Here is a 22,047-nt window from a genome sequence, read left to right as displayed (position 1 = left end):
TTATGACAAATATATTTTGTGCAAACTTTGTATGAGATGAAAATGTTTCTCCCTTTGAAAGTTTATAGAAAAAACCAGAAATGTTAATAAGGATATTCACATATGGAAAAACCTAGGATAATATGGCATAGTAATTAAAGTGACGGAAGGATGATTAGAAGACAAATGGATGAACATGTGAATTTAATAAACAATGGTCTCTATTGAATTTGGGTTGTAAGTCTCTCAAATTTCTGGTCTAACTCTACATACTTCAGTTTCTGTAAATGTGCATAAATTGTACTATTGTTTCTATACCAACCTCCATTCAAATCCAAAAGACGGGCACATTACGGCTAAAATCACTCCTATGTTCTTTGCAGGTATGTGAGTTTAACTAAAATACATTTTTTTCTTGCCTTTAAAACAATTCTATACACTTAATTCCAAAATTTATACATTGCCCCCTGCTGCAATAATAGTAATCATTTCAAGTAATATATATTTTGACATCTATTATGTCCTAAAGAATGATATTTAACGTTTTAAAGTAATCCAAATAGTTATTTTAGTTACAAAGTACATTATCAAATTAATGCTATGTAGCAGAAAAAGTACCTGTCCACTGAAGTGAATAAATCTTTATAACTTCTTTCCCATGCAGAGTTTTACCAAAGTAGTCTATTATTTCCTTTTTAAACTGAGATTCTCACTTGTAGGTGAAAAAATATAAAAAAGAAACTTTATTTTTAGAGTGCAGTGTAAAGTTGAACTATCCACTGGAAAAATTTTAAGATTTAACCTGATTAAATACATGAAGCTGCATTTTTATTTTGTTTTCCTTCAAGCAGATTGGGTGACCTGGGGTCACCCAAGATTAATTGAGAAGTCAATTCTCTAAAGGCAGGAACTTAAGTCTCAGAAGAAAGTTAAACCCAGGCTGGGGGTTGTGGCTCACATCTGTAATCCCAACCTTTTGGGAGGCCAAAGTAGGCGGATCAGTTGATGCCAAGAGTTTGAGACCAGCCTGGCAAACATGGTGAAACCCTGACTCTATTAAAAATACAAAAAAATTAGCCGCGACTGGTGGCGCGTGCCTGTAATCCCAGCTACTTAGGAGGCTGAGGCACCAGAATCGCTTCAACACCCCGAGGAGGAGGTTGCAGTGAGCCATGATCAGGCCACTGCACTCCAACCGGGATGACAGAGTGAGATTATTTAGCGCTTGTATCATAAAGCGATTTCTGACGTCTATGTAATTTTAAAGTCCATTTAAAGTCAGTGAAAACGTTATGTATTGACCATTTACATTGCTTCTTTCTCTGTAGTTTTAGCTTATTGCAATTGGATGCATAGCCTAACACCAAATTATTATTCTTCCCTATCAAAAGGCAAAATTACCACAAATGATTTTAAATATAGAATTGGTGTTTATTTGCAACTCTAGAATTGGGGTTTATTTGCAACTCTAGAATTGGGGTTTATTTGCAACTCTAGAATTGGGTAGCATCTACTTCCATAAAATAGGATAAGAGATCCATTGAGTTGAGCAAGAGGAGCTTGGCTTTACAGACCAGAAAAGGATTGGAGAAAGCAGAAATAGGGAACAAAAAGCAGCTTGGGGCCAGGCGCGGTGACTCATGCCTGTAATCTCAGCATTTTGGGAGGCCGAGGTGGGTGGATCAGGAGGTTAGGAGTTTGAGACCAGCCTGGCCAACATAGTGAAACCCCCATCTCCACTAAAAATATAAAAATTAGCTTGGAGTGGTGGTCCGTTTTAGGCTGACTCGGTTGAAACCTCCTGTGTATTTGGAAAACAGGACTGTTTCAAGTTTAGTTTGATTACCTGGCATTTAGGAGACCAGTTCAAAAAAATGGCCTCCCATAAATTTTGTTTAACATCCCCTAACCCCTTTGTCACTCTGTGTGTGTGTGTGTGTGTGTTCCTTTGTCTATATGTTTAACTCCCAATCTAGCCCTATTTCTCATTATAAGTAATAAGAAAGGGAAACTTGCTAGTATCCATTCTACAATGTTTAAAGAAATACTATATCCTAAGTAAATAGGATAATGAATAAGAAAATCTAATTTCTTTTAAAAATGTTAAAGTTGTGTGGTTTTTTTGAAATTATTATTTGTGACTCTGATTCTACAAGTGGATGAAAGTTCACATTTTCTAGATCTAAATTTTCAAGATAGCAAAATAAACCACACTTGGGGTCCATATGAAAGGGAGCCTACTCATATAGGGAATTCACAATACCTTAAGCATCATATGGTGGTTTTATATTTAAATTCTTAATAAATGTTCTACATCACTTGCTGAGGTGGTCATAATTATTTCCCCCATATTTTAGGTGAGGAAAGGTGGTACTGTTTACACAAAAGTCTATTCAAAGTCTCTTCAGTTATTAAGATGGCACATTGTAAAATCTTGAAACTGTTAATTTGATATTTAAGGCTTATTTTCTACATAAACTTAGTAGATTTTAACAATCACTTCTGAGGGGCCTTTGCATAATGATTGATCTTGTTTACAAAAGTAGTTAATTAAAAATCTTCAAATAGTTTAAATGGAAGGTATATGTTTTATATTTTATGCCATTTTTTATTTTGAATGCTTCAAATTAATGAAAAGAAATAAAACAAATCATGCATATATTTAATAAATTATACTTATAAGTAGAACTAAACTTAAGAACTTTCAAATAATACAATACTAATAACTTAGACTTCAAACTTAAATTTCAAGTTTAAATTAAATTATACATATGATGAGAGGGTAGCAAGACTCTTAATATTATAAAACAAATTATACTAAATAATACACAAATAATGCCAGATATACACAAATTCCTTGTTAACACACACAAACGTAGTAATCTGATAATTTTCTTACAACTTTTGACAGCTAAGTTTACGTCTTACCGTAGATTAAAGAATTTACCCATAAATAATAACATTGCCATCTCAATTAGGTAACATTACTTCCAAACCCAAAAACTTTAAAAATGATTTGTCTTATTCTTCTTTGACTCATGTCTGGATTATGATATATATAATCATATATATCATTTTATATTCATATAAAATAAATGATCTTTCACAAAGGAAGTCTTGAATGAATTAAACATTCAGTGTATTTTTAAGACATATAAGTGTATAATCTTTGAACCTGATGGAATAGTAATATATGTAATTGTATTTCCTAACAGATAATAAAGCTTGTGTGACCAGTGGGAATCTTAAAACAGGTACATGAATTTTCCATTAAACTATAAAGGCTTTGAATTAATAGAGGCGTGTATTATTTTATATTCTCAGAATCATTCAACTTTTATAAATATCTACAATAACTGTAAGCAGGAAGAATTTCCTATTATTCCAAAAGTCATTGCAGAGTTGGCTAGAAAACCAGTAACTTTTATTCTACCCACATCATTATCCACCAGAGGTTTGAGTCTTCCCCTGAGTTCCAAGGATTCAGATTCTGGGAAACCAAAAATTATCAGCGCTCTCCTAAACCCCAACCCATATTCAGATTTTGGCATCTGAGTTTGTAATATTCATCGTCCATTTAGGCCACATACAAATACTGACTTCATAAACACATTAAGCAATGGAGACAAGGTTGTCTTCTGGAATGCAAACCCACCATATATCCAGCAGTTTGTCCATATCGCTATGCAACAATGAGGATATAAGGGTTATATGTTTCCTCTTTTGAAAATGTCTGGTTTATAAACTTTCTCCAAATTCTAGCCCTTAATCCAAACTATGCGGTATGGTGCTTGCCTTTAACTCCTTCACCATAATAATTAATTGAACAGTCATGACCTCTATGATTTTTTCAGACTTAGGGAAACATCTTAAGGGGTCATTTTTTAATAGGGGTATAATATTCCGAGGCACAGAAAATACTATTTTACTACTGATATCTCCTCTAATGACAATACAGGGAATATAAACAGCAACAACAACAACAACTACAAAACAACATAGGCTAGTACAGTGATAAAAAGTGTAAAATGTCCAGACAGATCTAGACTAGTTGGGAAATTTGCCTTGATAATAACTAATGTTCTTGGTATTTCTGTTATAATGCATTAAGTTGCATTACGGTCAGCTTTTTAGGATTTTTTTTTTCCAAGAGGAAGGGACTATATTTTTGGGTAGAGATACCACAAAGTTTGAGATCCCTGCATCTTTACTGTATCTTTATCACTGAATTTTCTCTTCAATGTAATTAGTAACCTGGTTTTAGCTAAATCCAATGGACTTGTTTTATCATTTTAACATAATCATATCTCTGAAGATTTACATATTTACACCCTTCTATGTATTTATGCCTTTATTTATATTTGTTTCCTTCTAGTTATCTCATAAAGTAATAAAGGTATTGACTCTCAGGGAAAGTGCATAAGAGATTAGTGTTTTGACAATTGTACTGTCTTGACTGGGTATAAATTGTGTACTGATCAAGAGAACATTGCAGTTTATAAGATGTGGAGTAAGGTCTAGATTTTCACGTGTCACTTACTCATCTACAAGCAAGAAGAAGGAGAAACAGAAGGAGAAGAAGGACAAAGAGGAAGAAGAAGAATAATAAGAATAGAAATAAGAAGAAGAAGGAGAAGAAATGTAAAAAAGATGTTTGAATGGATACTTTCCAAAGAAAGTAAATATCTTTGTTAGTCGTCGAGTTGCATGATAAAGATGACACTGTTTTGTTGACTTGTATTTCCACATCTTGATTGTATAAGATTGTTGTGCTTTCTACAGCTAAAGTTAAATAAAACAAAACGAAACAAAACCTCAAAGTCGAAGATTGAGTGAAGTTCAAGTTCTTAATTACAAAAACCTATTTAATTACCTTCACAAGATATAATAGAATCTATAACTTTCAGTTATTACATCTTTCTCTTCTTGACCTTTCCAATAACCTATTTTAGAGCACAAATCTTTGCAATTATTGACTAGGTTAATTAGTGTCTGCCACATAGCACGCATTCAATAAATATTTTTGAGTAAAGTAATCAATAAAATAATTAATAGATTTAACTCATTTTTGATGTGTAAAATGTTATTAAAGTTAGTTTTATAAATGATTGGATTCATATTTTATTACTTCTTAGAATGGAAGCATGTTTGTGGAAGTCATTTATATAAGGATTGACTTCAGGATCCTAATATTTTACTCTAATAAGTTTTTCTGTGATACTAAGAAAAATGCATATAATAAATTGCAATGAAGAATGAAGAAAAATTGATCTTATAGTCATTTTGTTGCTGAAATATACATGTGGGTCTTTTAACAGAGAAGAATAAAAATATATGATGTATTAAATACTTGGAATATCTATTGATTTCCCTTGAGACTGAATAAAAATAACATAGTTAAAAAACATTCTAATGCTGAACTCTTTATTTCCCTAATGCAAAATGGAATAATTCGCAACTTCCAGAGGGATTTGTTACAGTAAAGTAAAAAAAGTTCTAGAGGAGTCTTAATTTATTTATCATATGTTCAGTTTTCTATGATATTTATCCTTTCAATAATAATTGCTCTATATATTCTTGGAATTCAAGCTAAAATGCCTCTATAATATTATGAATAATGAGGTTTATTGGGCATTCACTTTGAATGGTTAATCTGTCTCAAAAGGTGGCAGAATCAACACTGTAAATTTCCAGGCAAAATGTTGAAATGACAATGCTTTCAAAAGTAGTGGATAATCTTTAATGTCATGGCCTTCTTGTACATCCAATTTAATGGCTAAAATGTTATTATTTTAGTTGCTTGAACTTTTGTTTTAAATAATTTATGATTACAAATGGGATTTTTCCATCTTTCTTTATGTCAATAAAGATTAAAAATATCTCTCACCTCCATTATATTGGCAGAAAATATTAAATTTCAGGGTATAAAAAGTATTAGCAAGTGGCCAGGCGCGGTAGCTCATGCTCGTAATCCCAGCACTTTGGGAGGCCGAAGTGGGCGGATCACTACGTCAGGAGATTGAGACCATCCTGGCTACAGTGAAACTCCGTCTCTACTAAAAATACAAAAAATTATCCAGGTGTGATGGCGGGTATCTGTAGTCCCAGCTACTCGGGAGGCTGAGGCAATAGAATGGCGTGAACCCGGGAGGTGGAGCTTGCAGTGAGCTGAGATGGCGCTACTGCACTCCAGCTTGGGTCACAAAGTGAGACTCTGTCTCAAAATAAAATTAAAAAAAAAAAAAAAAGAAAGAAAAGAAAAAAGTATTACCAAGTAATCTGAGGTGTTATTTTCTGTTGTTGAGAGTGTAGCTATGAACAAGAAATTTAGAAAATAATTTGCTATATTTTAAAGTTGAACTATGTATACCCTATATCTAATCAATGCAGACTCTTGTACATGTGTGTGGGGAAAAGGAAGAGAGATCAGCCTGTTACTGTGTCTATATAGAAAGAAGTAGACATAAGAGATTCCATTTTGTTCTGTATTTGAGATGCTGTTAATCTGTGACCCTACCCCCAACCTTGTCCTTGCAAGAGACATGTGTTGCGGTGACTCAAGGTTTAATGGATTTTGGGCTGTGCAGGATGTGTCTTTGTTAAACAAATGCCTGAAAGTAGCTTGCTGGTTAAAAGTTATCACCATTCTCTTAATTTCAACTACCCAGAGACACGTACACGGCCAAAGGTCGCAGGGACCTCTGCCTAGGAAAGCTAGGTATTGTCCAAGGTTTATCCCCATGTGATAGGATGAAACAATGTTGCTAAAAAGTTTATCTCTAGGCACAGGATTTTCCTTTGAACTTATTCATATCACAGAGGTTTTTGTTCTTATGTCTTACTGCTAATTTCCTCCCTAAAAATGATCCTATTGTCCTGCCACTCCCCTGTCTTTAAGATGGTAAAGATAATTATCAATAAATACTAAGGGAACTCAGAGACCGGTGCCGGCGTGGGTCCTCTGTAAGCTGAGCGCAGGTCCCCTGGGCCCCCGCTTTTCTTTCTCTATACTTTGTCTCTGTGTCTTATTTCTTTTCTCAAGTCTCTCGTTCCACCTTACGAGAAACACCCACAGGTGTGGAGGGGCAGGCCACCCCTTCACATGTGTGCTTAGTGAAAAGTAAAATAACATTAATAGTAACATTGGTTATAAAATTAGGTGGTATGCAATTGAATTATGACACAGCAAAGATAAAGAATATTACAAATTGTGAAATTACAGAGTGAAGAAATACGTATGAACATGAGAGAACGTTAGAAACACAGTATTAAAGAAAAACATAAGCACTATAGATGACAAATATTGTGGTATCATATTTACAGTGTTCAAAAATTTTTTAAAGTATATTTATTAAAAAAATAGTTTTAGGAATATAGATTAAATTATTTTTAAAATTGAAATCTAGGGAATAATGCAGAAAAGTAGCTGCCACTGTCAGGGAAGCAAGATAGTGAAGATGATCAGAGAGAATTTCCAGTTTCGGCAATATTCAGGATTCTTTGCTTTTCAATCAATTTCAGTGCAGAGTTTATAAGTATTTCTTTTGCTTTCTGGTTTATATAGACATTTTTAGAATAAACTAAATGTTTACCTAATATTTTATATTAAAGTATTGTATAACTATCGGGTATATTTTTAGATATTTTACATAATATACAAAGAAAGAAGTTTGACATCTTATTTTAAAAAAACACTTGAGGACATTTTTAGAACTTAGTACTTGTATCAGAGGTCCCACATCAGTTTCAATGATTCACTAGAAGTCACAGAACTCAGAAAAGCTATTATGCTTATGGTTATAGTTTATTACAACTAAAGATTGCAGGACAGTTTTCCAGGTAGCCTTCGAGCAATCCAGTTGTCCCTCCTTCCTCTTGTGTAATTCTCAAAAATAACTCTAGAATCTACTGAAAATGCAACATTCTGAGATAGGGGAGGCAGCTGGAACAGAGCCTGTGTTGCTTTGGCCAATACCTCCTTCACTTTAGAAACAGGTTGTCCTTCAAGACTTTGGCCCAGCAATTCTTGTCACCCCAGTGTACAAAACCAGGATAGGCTGCTCTCTGGGTTCCCTCAGCTGCAGTGCAAGTGAGGCATATGCCGATGAGATCCCATTCAGTCTGAGCATCTTTCCTGAACTTTAGAAGCCCAGCTTTCAATAAATCCTAGGCTTCTGTTGTCCTTTGCTGCTTGCTTCATGTAACTTGTGTGTATGTGTGTTCTGTCTCACTGGACCCAGGCAAGTTGGTAACCAGTACACAGTGAACTCGTTTCACAAAAATACAGATTATATTGTAGAAGGAAAAGAATGTATAGGTTAGTTTCCGGGAGAACCAAGTACGAGCTTCCACTTGTCCTCTTAAGTGGAATCACACAGGCAACACTTAATCTCCCAAAAGTATTGTCTGATAACAAGTATGGAATATTGACAATCACAGAAGTTTACCAAATAATTGTGTCCAAGGTTTGGCTGAGGGTCGGTTACATAGGCATGGAAAACCCACTTACCTGATCTTAGATATGTAGTCTTCAAATGCCCAATACTAATATAGCATAACCTGGAAGCCCCAGGTATGCAAAAACAGGCATGCAGAATGAATCATACCATCAGTGTAAACTGCGCCAAAGTATATGAAGATGCCCTTATCAGACAGGATATTCCAAGGTTTCAGAGGTTGTCAGGACCGGTTCTGAAGACTCCAGATAGTTGAGTTTATCTTTTCCTGCACAATACTAACATTTAAAAATATACAGATGGCAAAGTTTCTAATGTAATTACAGTTTGGCTCTTTTATTTTGCCAGTACAGAAGAAAAATGAGTCTTCAAAAATATGAGTCAATTATTCTTTATTAATTTGATCAACTATTTCTATCTAAAACTATCATTCCAGATGTGGTCTCCTTACAGTACAGCCCGTGCTACCCTCCTTGTAACTTTTAATCTGTATAGTATTTTCTCTCCCTCTCTAACCCACAAAAGGAAAGCAAACTTCCTCAGTCATTTTACTTTTTCTTAGCAGGGGAAACACAAAATGTCAATATTAGTCTCTATATTTGTAAATTTCAGGCTCTGAAGAAAAAGTCAATTTGCCTTTCATTATCGCATTAAAGAACACAATTACCCACCATATTGAAGACAAACATAATATGGAAAACTGGAAATATCAGCAATTTAGAATCCTTGTTTCTGTATATCCAAGCATCAGGGGGCTTTCTGTGATTCCTTACATGGAAGCATCTTTTTACAAACCTTATTATTTCCTACCACATAAAGGACACAACATACGAATAAGCTGCTTTCAATTTTAGAGATTACATTCATCTTCTATATGAATGAGTGCGTTTTTGAACCATTTACTGGATGCGCTTAAAGGTTGACAACTTTGTTTAAACCTCCTATTTCTAAAATAGGTCCACCCATTAAATAAAAAGCCCTTCTGAAAGCCACAAAACTGATTTCAATTTTCCTACCAGGTATAGAAGAGAGGCCAGGTGGGAGTTTGTATCTATCCACTGTCTAGTCTGTCAATCTTAAGAATCATAAGGTATAGACTATGCCATTGTCAATCATTTAAATAATGTTATGATCTAGAGCAGTGTTATAAAGTATTAAGAAATACTGTTGCAAATACTGCTATAATTATTAGAGAACACTAAGAGTCATGGAACAAGTACCATCTGCTGAACAAGTGACATTGAGTTATCTCAATCTTGACAAGAATTTGATGTGTGCAATTATTATTCACAACTTAAAAATTAGCAAACATTAGATTAAATAAGTAGTTCAAGGTGCCATAGCCGTGAAATGGCACGACTACCGTTCAAATCTAGGTTGCCTGAGTCACCAGTGTTTACTCCTGTAGCTTAACATTCAAGGCATATTTCTTTCTAGTCACTCCAACAGTGGAAAAACAACCAAAAATTAGAGTGCCTGAGATTCTTCTTAATATATTGAGCTTGTACTTTAGAATTCCATAGTATCACTAAATACTTCAAAGTATCATTAAATAACTGGATTCATAATGAGAACTGATAGAAATAATTTACAGAAGAAATATAATTTTTTGCTGGTAGAATTAAAAGATTGTTGGTAGAATTAAAAGATCATTTTAATCAAACCTCTCTCAATGATGAAGACAGGCTATGTTATTACTGGTTACATTATAGTCAATTGTGTTATTATTCTTTACCTTTTTTCATTTAAAAGAGATCAGCTAAACCGTATACCTATACCACTAGGATGAGAGTAACTATCAGATGCCCTACTGGGATTGGAAATTATCTTGGGATACTGTCTCACTTGTCACAGACTATAATATATATAGTCATCCCTTATAAGAATTATTTCTAAAATCTAGAGAAAAATATTGATAACCCATTGTGCAAAGTAAATTCTACAATTCAAAGTTCTTGATGGTGCTGAGGTAGGTGATTTTTTCTCGAACGCATCAACAAAATGTTTATTGTGAATGTAGCAAAGATCATGAATTTACCTCAAATAAAATGTATCTCTGCTATTTCTGTGTGTGTGTGTGTGTGCATGTGTGTGGTGTGTTTCAGTTTGTGTATGTATGTGGGTTAAGAGTGTGGGGAGAAAATGGTAGTAGCATAGACCTAAGCTTACCTTATCCATGGCAATTAGAAAAAAAAAATCACTGCCCAATTCGTTGTGTACCTTATTGCCATGAGATGGAAGCTGACTATGCCTATTTAAGAATTTTTGGAAAATCAACGGTGTATTAACTTTCTGTAGCAGCATGCTAAACCTCTGATTTTACAAGCACATATCACATATTCACTTACAGTGTGGTTGTTTATGTTTGTTTATATAAAAACAAACTAGGAGAATTTGTCATTTCAAAGTCAGATATTGAATTGTTAAATAATCATAATGGCATTAATAGTAATAATTATAATATATAATAACATACATTTTGATGCATCTATAGCATAGCAACTTCTGTAAAGCTACCTAGCCCAATCTTGATTTCAGTATTATATTATTATGCTAATTAAATATAACAAATAATTTAGGCATAGAGAAGTTCAATGACTTCTAGAAAGTTATATTTAGACCTGAGGTTACATTCGTTTGCCTAACTTCAAATCCTGTGTGGTTAAGCTCAGTACAATGCCATTTGTAAAGGAAAGAGAATAGATTGAGTGTAATCAGTATTAATATTTCTGCTATCTGCACATCTCTTTCAAAGAGAATAGCAAACACAATTTATTAATGGACATCTTTTAGAAATAGGAGGTTTGTCAAATGAGATTTCCCTGAGATCCAATGGGGTTCAACTCATTTTAGGAGATTTTTCTGATTTCAGCTAAGAGCAGTGTGAGATAATCCTGTGGGAAAAGGAAAGTTGTCCTGAGATGCTCAGTCTCTCTCTGGACAATTGATTACAAAACCCTTTTAAATCGTTTTGTAGGTGTTATGAGACTGAAGGAAGAAAAATAAGACTTTGATCTCATAACTTGTTTTTGGATATAATATATAAACTCATTAAAATCATTAATGGAAATGTCACTTGTTTGGATGAGCCTGTGAATTTGATTTAGCCATCCCATCAGAAATGTAACAGTGGAAAGTTCCTAGGGTTGGCCGGAAATAAGAGAGAAAATACGCATCCAGTTGTGAAGATTTGAATGTTATACAAAGCTTGCAAATGACTTTTGTACATTTTTCTAGTATTTTTTCAGAGTTGGGATTTCTTCACTATAGTTTTAGCTACACAGATTGCATTCTTACCCTGTCAAGTTATTTGCTCTTCTAAAAAATGTGAGTTCGCAGAGAAGGCTGGCTTCTCTTTTCAGTACATTTAGAAGATTCCTTGCCATTTGGCTGGAGAGAAGAGGTTCTGAGGTTATCAGGTATGATAGAGACATTAGATCCCATAATTTCCCTTAGTTACTCACTACGTTACTCACTGTAGACACTTCTCACTTCCAAATGATCTAACTTCCTGCTGAATATTCCATTAGCATTGTGTTTTATTTAAAATAATCTTAGCTTTTTTTGTTCTTGATTATTTTTTCATTTTTCCATACAATGTTTGTCCTTACAGAACTAGTTTAGAAGTCCAATTGCATATGCAGCCCTTCAAAACATACTGTTCCTGGAACTTCACACCAAACAGGGCTTACTTCAGAGATAAAGCAAACTTAACCTTGAAAAAGAAAGCAACAAGGATAGGGCATGAGTAAAGATTTAGTACTGCCAAACAATACATTTGTGTGTCACTCACACACACACACACACACACACATGACTTTTTACAAGAGAAAACAAATAATGTATCTATGATGTTAAGGACAAGATTAATATTAGGAATGATCTGGATATTTCATGGTGTTCGGATAAAATAAAATCAAAAGAATCAAAATGGAGTCGATTTATTTATTTTTAATAAATTTTATTTAAACAGCACTCATACAGTGACTTGTATGTGTAGTCATATAAGTGATGTGCAGATATCTACTTACCAGGAATATTTATTTATCCATTTGAACTATCACAGAAAGTCAAATAACTATACCAACGTCACACAAATAGTAAATAGCAAAGCCAAGTTGTAAATCCAGCCATCTCTGGCATAACCATCATTCTCTTAGCTACTATGTTAGGTAACCTCCCAACATCACAGATATTCTTCTGTGGAATTACATAGTTCAAATATGGACATTTTTCATATTTTATTTCAACTCTCCTTTATGTAGAAGAATGTGATTTTAGGATTGCAAAAATAGAGTTTTGCCTCTAGAGATTTTGCCAACTCTCATTATTCTACTAGGTTTCTTTACATGAGCTACATTTATCCCTTTCAGTTTGAAAAAAAAAAACAGTATCATCATTTTTTATGGCTGCATAGTATTCCATGGTGTACATGTGCCACATTTTCTTAATCCAGTCTATCATTGATGGACCTTTGGGTTGGTTCCAAGTCTTTGCTATTGTGAATAGTGCCGCAATAAACATACATATGCAGGTGTCTTTATAGCAGCATGATTGATAATCCTTTGGAGGGACATGGATGAAGCTGGAAACCATCATTCTCAGCAAACTATTGCAAGGACAAAAAAACAAACACCACATGTTCTCACTCACAGGTGGGAATTGAGCAATGAGAACACTTAGACACAGGAAAGAGAACACACTGGGGCCTGTCATGAGGTCGGGGGAAGGGGGAAAGATAGCATTAGGAGATATACCTAATGTAAATGATTAGTTAATGGGTGCAGCACACCAACATGGCACATGTATACATATGTAACAAACTTGCACGTTGTGCACATGTACCCTGGAACTTAAAGTATAATAATAAAAAAAGAGAAAAAAACTAGTATCATCACATAAAGCGCAGTGCATTTAAAGAGGTACTACAGTATAAAACACCACCATCTAAATAACATTTTCTGCTATCCATGATCTTTATTATACTTCCTTTAATCAAAGTATAAAAACAAAATCAAAATTTACAAAAAACGCCATCTCTGTGATTTTACTGACCTTCTATTTGCTTCCTTAGAAGAAGAGAATAAAGATACTTTTGTTTCATCCATAACTCAAGTTAACTTACATCTTCTGATACTGTCTAGGTCCAGTGGGAAAAACAAGAAAACTAAGATGTTGGAGAGTAATTACACCATGCCAACTGAGTTCCTATTTGTTGGATTCACAGATTCTCTACCTCTCAGAGTCACACTGTTCTTGGTATTTCTGATGGTATATACATTAACTATGGTGGGAAATATGCTCTTAATAATTCTAGTTAATATTAATTCAAGCCTTCAAACCCCCATGTATTATTTTCTTAGCAACTTGTCTTTCTTAGATATCAGCTATTCTACAGCAATCACTCCTAAAATGCTGGCAAACTTCTTAGCATCCAGGAAAAGCATCTCTCCTTATGGATGTGCACTACAAATGTTTTTCTTTGCTTCTTTTGCTGATGCTGAGTGCCTTATCCTGGCAGCAATGGCTTATGACCGCTATACAGCCATCTGCAACCCACTGCTCTATTCTACGCTGATGTCTAGGAGAGTCTGTGTCTGCTTCATTGTGTTGGCATATTTCAGTGGAAGTATGACATCACTGGTCCATGTGTGCCTCACATTCAGGCTGCCATTTTGTGGCTCCAATATTGTCAATCATTTTTTCTGTGATATCCCACCTCTTCTGGCTCTATCATGTACAGACACTCAGATCAACCAGCTTCTGCTCTTTGCTTTGTGCGGCTTCATCCAGACCAGCACTTTTGTGGTCATATTTATTTCTTACTTTTGCATCTTCATCACTGTGTTGAGCATCAAGTCGTCAGGTGGCAGAAGCAAAACATTCTCCACATGTGCTTCCCACCTCATAGCAGTCACCTTATTCTATGGAATGCTCCTGTTTATGTACTTACGGCCCACCACCAGCTATTCCCTAGACACTGATAAGGTGGCGGCAGTGTTTTATACTGTTGTATTTCCCATGTTTAATCCAATAATTTATAGTTTCAGAAACGAGCATGTGAAAAATGCTCTCAAAAAGCTATCAGAAAGAAATTGTATTTTCAAATGAATGTATTCAAATCACTTAAGAATAGTCAATATCTAACTTACCCTTCCAATCTCATAAACAGCAATTATGCCATGAACATCTTATGTGCAACTATTTTAAATTTATCACATTTTCAGAAATAAAGATAACTTGTTATACTCAATGCATTAAAATATTTCATCCTCTCTCCCAAAACTGTTATCTCCACAATTCTACTCTATAAAACATTACCTAAATAAGCATAATCATGATTTCTATCCAATTAGTGTTTCTAAAATACTTTGTACATTGATTCTGTTCTTTACTATGTTGTATTGAAGGTAAATATTGACTTTTCAATCAATCAGTATTAGAAGCTACTTGGAAGCAGAGCATGTGTATATTGGCTTGTTTTTTCCAACACCTGTTTGGTACCTGGTATACTGCATGTCCTCCTTATCTGTGTGTTTAAGCCATTTATGCCTAGGGTTCCATTATTGGAACGCTAGGCATGCATTCAATTATTGGAACACTAAGCATCCTGCTGCTCAAGGTCGTCTCCAAGGTCTGATTGCAAAAATTCAAAATATTGCAACCTCAGACATAAATTTAAGTGATGGATGGAGGGGTGGATAGATGGATAGACAGACGAATGACTGGGAAAATAGGACCTTATTTTATTTGGACAGTGAGTCTATATTTGTACTTACAAAGCATTTATCAACAGAAATATTTTATAATAACAATAATGTGTTAGGGATACTAAGAGTGGTTTCACTGGCTCTCAAGAAATTAGAAGGCATGTAGAAATAGTCTCATTACTATTAAGACAGAAAGAAGATATATCCCATTGTCTTTGGGCTAAGATGATTACTGGAAGAAATTTCCTACTCTTTCATTCATAGCGGGTAATTGTGAAAAACAAGTTTGTGAATACTATCAAGATTATAAACTGTATAATTTACTAATTATTCATATTCGTGTTGCTAACATAGTCTTTGAGGCTCTATCTTCAAGAAGAGGTGAAAATTACACTGATCTTTTATTCTGTAAATTTACAATGCAAGGCAAATAAAGTATAAACAATTCTTACTCTGTAATCAATTTTGATAATTAAATTATCGGATTTTTTGTGGTTTATACTGATCTTTCAGTCTGAAGTCTCTATTTACTTTTTGTCTTACTTTGACAAAGTTAAAGTGATACACTATACACATGTGAAATAGAAAAGTGTGCATTTTGTAATAATTATGAAAATATAAATGACTGGATTAGTTATATTGAATTTAACCTTGGACATGAAGACAATAAGATAGCACCTAATGAAATGGATTGCTTTGAGTATTAAATAAAGTTATATATGTAAAATTATTGGTAAATATATGATTTGAAAATTAAATAATCTAATATTTATAGACATATCTTGAAGAAACTGTGGGTTCTCTTCTAGACCACTACAATAAAGCAACTGACAGAGTGAAGTGTCACACAAATTTTTAGGTTTCTCAGTGCATATAATAGTTATGTTTGGTGGCTGGCAAGATGGCCAAATAGGAACAGTTCCAGTCTGCCGCTCCCAGCGAGATCAACGGAGAAGGCGGGTGATTTCTGCATTTCCAGTTGAGGTACCTGGCTCATCTCATTGGGACTGGTTAGACAGTGGGTGCAGCCCATTGAGGGCGAGCAGAAGCAGGGTGCGGCGTTGCCTCACCCAGGAAGCACAAGGGGTTGGGGAACTCCCTCCACTAGCCAAGGGAAGCCATGAACGGCTGTGCCATGAGGAATGGGTGCACTCCCACCCAGATACTGCGTTTTTCCCACGGTCTTCACAACCCACAGATCAGGAGATTCCCTTGGGTGCCTACGCCACCAGGGCCCTGGGATTCAAGCACAAAACTGGGTGGTTGTTTGGGCAGACACCGAGCTAGCTGCAGGAGTTATTTTCATACCCCAGTGACACCTGGCATGCCAGTGAGGCAGAACCATTCGCTTCCCTGGAAAGGGGGCTGAAGCCGGGGAGCCAAGTGGTCTAGCTCAGCAGATCCCACCTCCATGGAGTCCAGCAAGCTAAGATCCACTTGCTTGAAATTATCACTGCAAGCAAAGCAGTCTGAAGTCGACCTGGGATTCTCGAGCTTGGTGGGGGGAGGGGTGTCTGCCATTGCTGAAGCTTCAGTGGGCAGTTTTCCCCTCACAGTGTAAACAAAGCTGCCAGGAAGTTTGAACTGGATAGAGCCCACTGCAGCACTGCAAAGCCTCTGTAGGCAGACTGCCTCTCTAGATTTCTCCTCTCTGGGCAGGGAATCTCTGAAAAAAAGGCAGCAGCCCCAGTTGTGGGCCTATAGATGAAACCCCCATCCCCCTGAGACAGAGCACCTGAAGGAAGGGGAGGCTGTGGGTGCAGCTTCAGCAGATTTAAACGTCGCTACCTGCTGGCTGTGAAGAGAGCAGCGGACCTCCCAGCACAGCTGTTCAAGCTCTGCTAAGAGACAGACTGCCGCCTCAAGTGAGTCCCTGACCCTGGCAACTCTTGACTAGGAGACACCTCCCAGTAGGGATTGATAGACACCTTATAGAGGAGAGCTCCAGCTGGCATCTGGCAGGTGTGCCTCTGGGATGAAGCTTCCAGAGGAAGGAACAGGCAGCAATCGTTACTGGCTTCACAGGAAAACAGGGTCTGGGGTGGATACCCAGCAAACTCCAGCAGACCTGCAGCAGAGGGGCCTGACCATTAAAAGGAAAACTAAGGAAGAGCATCAACATCAACACAAAGGACATCCACTCAGAAACGCCATCACCAATATCAAAGACCAAAGGTAGATAAGTCCATGATGATGACGAAAACCAAGTGCAAAAAGGCTAAAACTTTCTAAAACCAGACACCTCTTCTCCCCACAAAGGATCACAACTCCACGCCAGCAAGGAAACAAAACTGGACGGAGAATGAGTTTGATGAACTGACGGAAGTAATTGGGTAATAACAAACTCCTCTGAGCTAAAGGAACATGTTCTAACCCAATGCAAGGAAGCTAAGAACCTTGAAAAATGGTTAGAGGAATTGCTAATTAGAATAACCAGTTTAGAGGAGAACATAAATAACCTGATGAAGCTGAAAAACACAGCAGGAGAACTTCATGAAGCATACACAAGCATCAATAGCCAAATCAATCAAACAGAAGGAAGGCTATCAGAGATTGAAGATCAACTTAATGAAATAAAGCTTGAAGACAAGATTAGAGAAAAAAGAATGCAAATAAATGAACAAAGCCTCCAAGAAATATGGAGCTATGTGAAAAGACCAAACCTACATTTGGTTGGTGTACCTGAAAGTGAGGGGGAGAATGGAACCAAGTTGGAAAACACTCTTCAGGATATTATCCAGGAGAAAGTCCCCAACCTAGCAAGACAGGCCAACATTCAAATTCACAGGTAACACCACAAAGATACACCTCAAGAAGAGCAACCCCAAGACACATAATTGTCAGATTCACCAAGGTAGAAATGAAGGAAAAAATGTTAAGGGGTTAAGGACAGCCAGAGAGAAAGATCGCGTTACCCACAAAGGGAAGCCCATCAGACTAACAGCGGATCTCTCTGAAGAAACCCTACAAGCCAGAAGAGAGTGGGGCCCAATACTCAACATTCTTAAAGAAAAGAATTTTCAACTCAGTTTCATATCCAGCCAAACTAAGCTTCATAAGTGAAGGGAAATAAAATCCTTTACAGAAAAGCAAATGCTGAGAGATTTTGTCACCACCAGGCCTGCTTTACAAGAGCTCCTGAAGGAAGCACTAAACATGGAAAGGAACAACTGGTACTACCCACTGCAAAACCACAGCAAATTTTAAGAACTTCGACACTACAAAGAAACCACATCAGCTAATGGGCAAAATAATCAGCTAGCATCATAATGACAGGATCAAATTCACAAATAACAATATTAATCTTAAATGTAAATGCCACAATTAAAAGCCACAGACTGGTAAATTGGATAGAGTCAAGACCCATTGGTGTGCTGTATTCGGAAGACCCATCTCATGTGCAAAACACACATAGGGTCACAATAAAGGGATGTAAGAATATTTACCAAGCAAATGGATAGAAGAAAAAAAGAGAAAAGAAGAAAAAGCAGAGGTTGCAATCCTAGTCTCTGATAAAACAGACTATAACCAACAAAATCAAAAGAGGCAAAGAAGGGCATTACATAATGGTAAAGGGATCAATGCAACAAGAAGAGCTAACTATCCTAAATACATATGCACCCAATACAAGAGCACCCAAATTCATAAAGCCAGTTCTTAGAGACCTACAAAGAGACTTAGACTACCATACAATAATAGTGGGAGACTTTAACATCCCACTGTTAGCATTAGACAGATCAACAAGGCAGAAAATTAACAAGGATATTCAGGACTTGAACTCAGCTCTGGACCAAGCAGACCGAATAGACCTCCGCAGAACTCTACACCCCAAATCAACAGAATATACATTTTTCTCAGCACCGTATTGCACTTATTCTAAAATCGACCACAAAATTGGAAGTAAAATACTCCTCAGCAAATGCAAAACAACGGAAATCATAACAGTCTCTCAGACCACAGTGCAATCAAATTAGAACTCAGGATTAAGAAACTCACTCGAAACCACACATCTACATGGAAACTGAACAACCTGCTCATGAATGAATACTGGGTAAATAATGAAAATAAGACAGAAATAAATAAGCTATTTGAAACAAATGAGAACAAAGACACAATGTACCAGAATCTATGGGACACAGCTAAAGCATTGTTTAGAGGAAAATTTACAGCACTAAAGTCCCACAAGAGAAAGCAGGAAAGATCTAAAATTGACACCCTAACATCACAATTAAAAGAACTAGATAAACAAGAGCAAACAAATTCAAAAGCCAGCAGAAGACAAGAAATAAGTAAGATCAGAGCAGAACTGAAGAAGATAGAGACACGAAAAACCCTTAAAAAAATCGATGAATCCAGGAGTTGGTTTTTTGAAAAGACCAATAAAATAGAAAGACCACTAGCCAGACTAATATAGAAGAAAAGAGAGAAGAATCAAATAGACACAATAAAAAATTACGAAGGGGATATCACAACTGATTCCACAGAAATAAAAACTACCATCAGAGATTACTATAAACACCTCTACACAAATAAACTAGAAAATCTGGAAGAAATGGACAAATTCCTGGAAACATACACCCTCCCAAGTCTAATCCAGGTAGAAGTCGAATCTCTGAATAGACCAATAACAAGTTCTAAAATTGAGGCCATAATTAATAGCCTACCAACCAAAAATAGTCCAGGACCAGATGAATTCACAGCCGAATTCTACCAGAGGTACAAAAAGGAGCTGGTACTATTCCTTCTGAAACGATTGCAAGCAATAGAAAAAGAGAAGCTCCTCCCTAACTCATTCTATGTGGCCAGCATCATCCTGATACCAAAACCTGGCAGAGACACAACAAAAAAAGAACATGTCAGACCAATATCCCTGATGAACATCGATGAAAAATGCTCAAAAAATACTGGCAAACTGAATTCAGCAGCACATCAAAAAGCTTATACACCAATCAAGTTGGCTTCATCCCTGGGATGCAAGGCTGGCTTAACATACGCAAATCAATAGAAAGAATCCATCACATAAACAGAACCAATGACAAAAACCACATGTTTATCTCAATAGATGCCGAAAAGGCCATTGATAAAATTCAACACTCCTTCATGCTAAAAACTCTCAATAAACTGGGTATTGATGGAACGTATCTCAAAATAATAAGAGCTATTTATGACAAACCCACAGCCAATATCATACTGAACGGGCAAAAGCTAGATGCATTCCCTTTGAAAACTGGCAAACAAGGATGCCTTCCCTCACCACTCCTATTTAACATAATATTGAAAGTTCTGGCCAGAGCAATCAGACCAGAGAAAGAAATAAAGGGTTTTCAAGCAGGAAGAGAGAAAGTCAAATTGTCTCTGTTTGCGAATGACATGATTGTGTATTTAGAAAACCCCATCATCTCAGTTCAAAGTCTCCTTCAGCTGATAAGCAAGTTCAGCAAAGTCTCAGGATACAAAATCAGTGTGCAAAAATTGCAAGCATTCCTATACACCAATAACAGATAAACAGAGAGCCAAGTCAAATGAACTGCCATTCACAATTGCTACAAAAGAGAATAAAATACCTAGAAATACAACTTACAAGGGATATGAATGACCTCTTTAAGGAAAACTACAAATTCCACTCCATGCTTATGGATATGAAGAATCAATATCATGAAAATGGCCATACTGCCCAAAGCAATTTTTAGATTCAATGCTATCCCCATCAAGCTACCATTGAATTTCTTCACAGAATTAGAAAAAAACTACTCTAAATTTCATGTGGAACCAAAAAAGAGCCCATATAGCCAAGGCAATCCTAAGCAAAAAGAACAAAGCTAGAGGCATCAAGCTACCTGGCTTCAAACTATACTACAAGGCTACAGTAACTAAAACAGCATGGTACTGGTACCAAAGCAGATATATAGACCAATGGAACAGAACAGAGGCCTCACAAATAACACCACACATTTACAACCATCTGATCTTTGACAAACCTGACAAAAACAAGCAATGAGGAAAGGATTCCCTATTTAATAAACGGTGTTGGGAAAACTGACTAGCCATATGCAGAAAGCTGAAACTGGACCCCTTCCTTAAACCTTATACAAAAATTAACACAAGATGGATTAAAGACTTAAATGTAAAACCATCAACATGATGATCGATGCACTTCCCTTGGTGTTGATGGCTTCTGTCTGATCACAGTGATGTGTGACTATGGCATTTCCTAAAAATTAAAATAGTAAAGTTTGTCATATAGATCGACTCTTCTTTTGATGAAGATTTGCCTGTAGCATGTAATGCTGTTTGATAGCTTTTTACTCACAGTAGAACTTCTTTCAAAATTAAAATCAATCCTTTCAAACCCGCCACTGCTTTATCAACTACATTTATGTAATCTTCTAAAACCTTTGTAGTCATTTCAATGATCTTCACAATATCTTCATCAAGAGTAGATTTAATCTCAAGAAACCACTTTCTTTGCTCATCCATAACAAACAAGTTCTCATTTATTCAAGTTTTATAAATATGATTCTAGATATCTAGTCACATCTTCAGGCTCCACTTCTAATTCCACTTATTTTGATATAGCCACCATATCTGCAGGTGTTTACTACACTCTTGAAGTCATCCAAGAGGGTTTGGAATCAACTTCTTTCAAACTCTTATTCATGTTGATATTTTTTATCTCCTTCCATAAATGAAGAATGTTTTTAATGGCGTCAGGAATGATGAATCCTTTCTGGAAGGTTTTTGAATTACTTTACCCAGATTCATCAGAAGAATCATTAGTTAGAGCAACTTTAGTCTTACAAAATACATCTCTTACATAATGAAAGTTAAAAATTACTTTTTGGCTAATGGGCTGCAAAATAGATATTGCGTTAGCAAGCATGAAAAAAACTTCAATCTCATTG

At 35.8% G+C, this 22,047-nt stretch overlaps 1 protein-coding gene across 1 annotated transcript; it reads left to right on the top strand.

Annotated features, from left to right (window-relative positions):
* The first annotated feature begins 13,607 nt into the window (after nucleotides 1–13,607).
* Nucleotides 13,608–14,576, top strand: LOC112605646 (olfactory receptor 5AS1). The gene has a single exon (XM_025355311.1). It carries the CDS (start codon nucleotides 13,608–13,610, stop codon nucleotides 14,544–14,546), a length of 939 nt encoding a protein of 312 aa, XP_025211096.1. The 3' UTR covers nucleotides 14,547–14,576.
* Nucleotides 14,577–22,047: the final 7,471 nt, after the last annotated feature.

This window comes from Theropithecus gelada, chromosome 14 (genome assembly GCF_003255815.1).
Source record: "Theropithecus gelada isolate Dixy chromosome 14, Tgel_1.0, whole genome shotgun sequence".
Taxonomy (NCBI): domain Eukaryota; kingdom Metazoa; phylum Chordata; class Mammalia; order Primates; family Cercopithecidae; genus Theropithecus; species Theropithecus gelada.
Note: the sequence above shows the minus strand (reverse complement) of the source record. Positions and strands in the feature narration are given on the sequence as shown.

Excerpts from the sequence above, each read along its gene's own strand:
- LOC112605646 (XM_025355311.1), top strand. The coding sequence starts at position 13,608 with ATGTTGGAGAGTAATTACACCATGCCAACTGAGTTCCTATTTGTTGGA.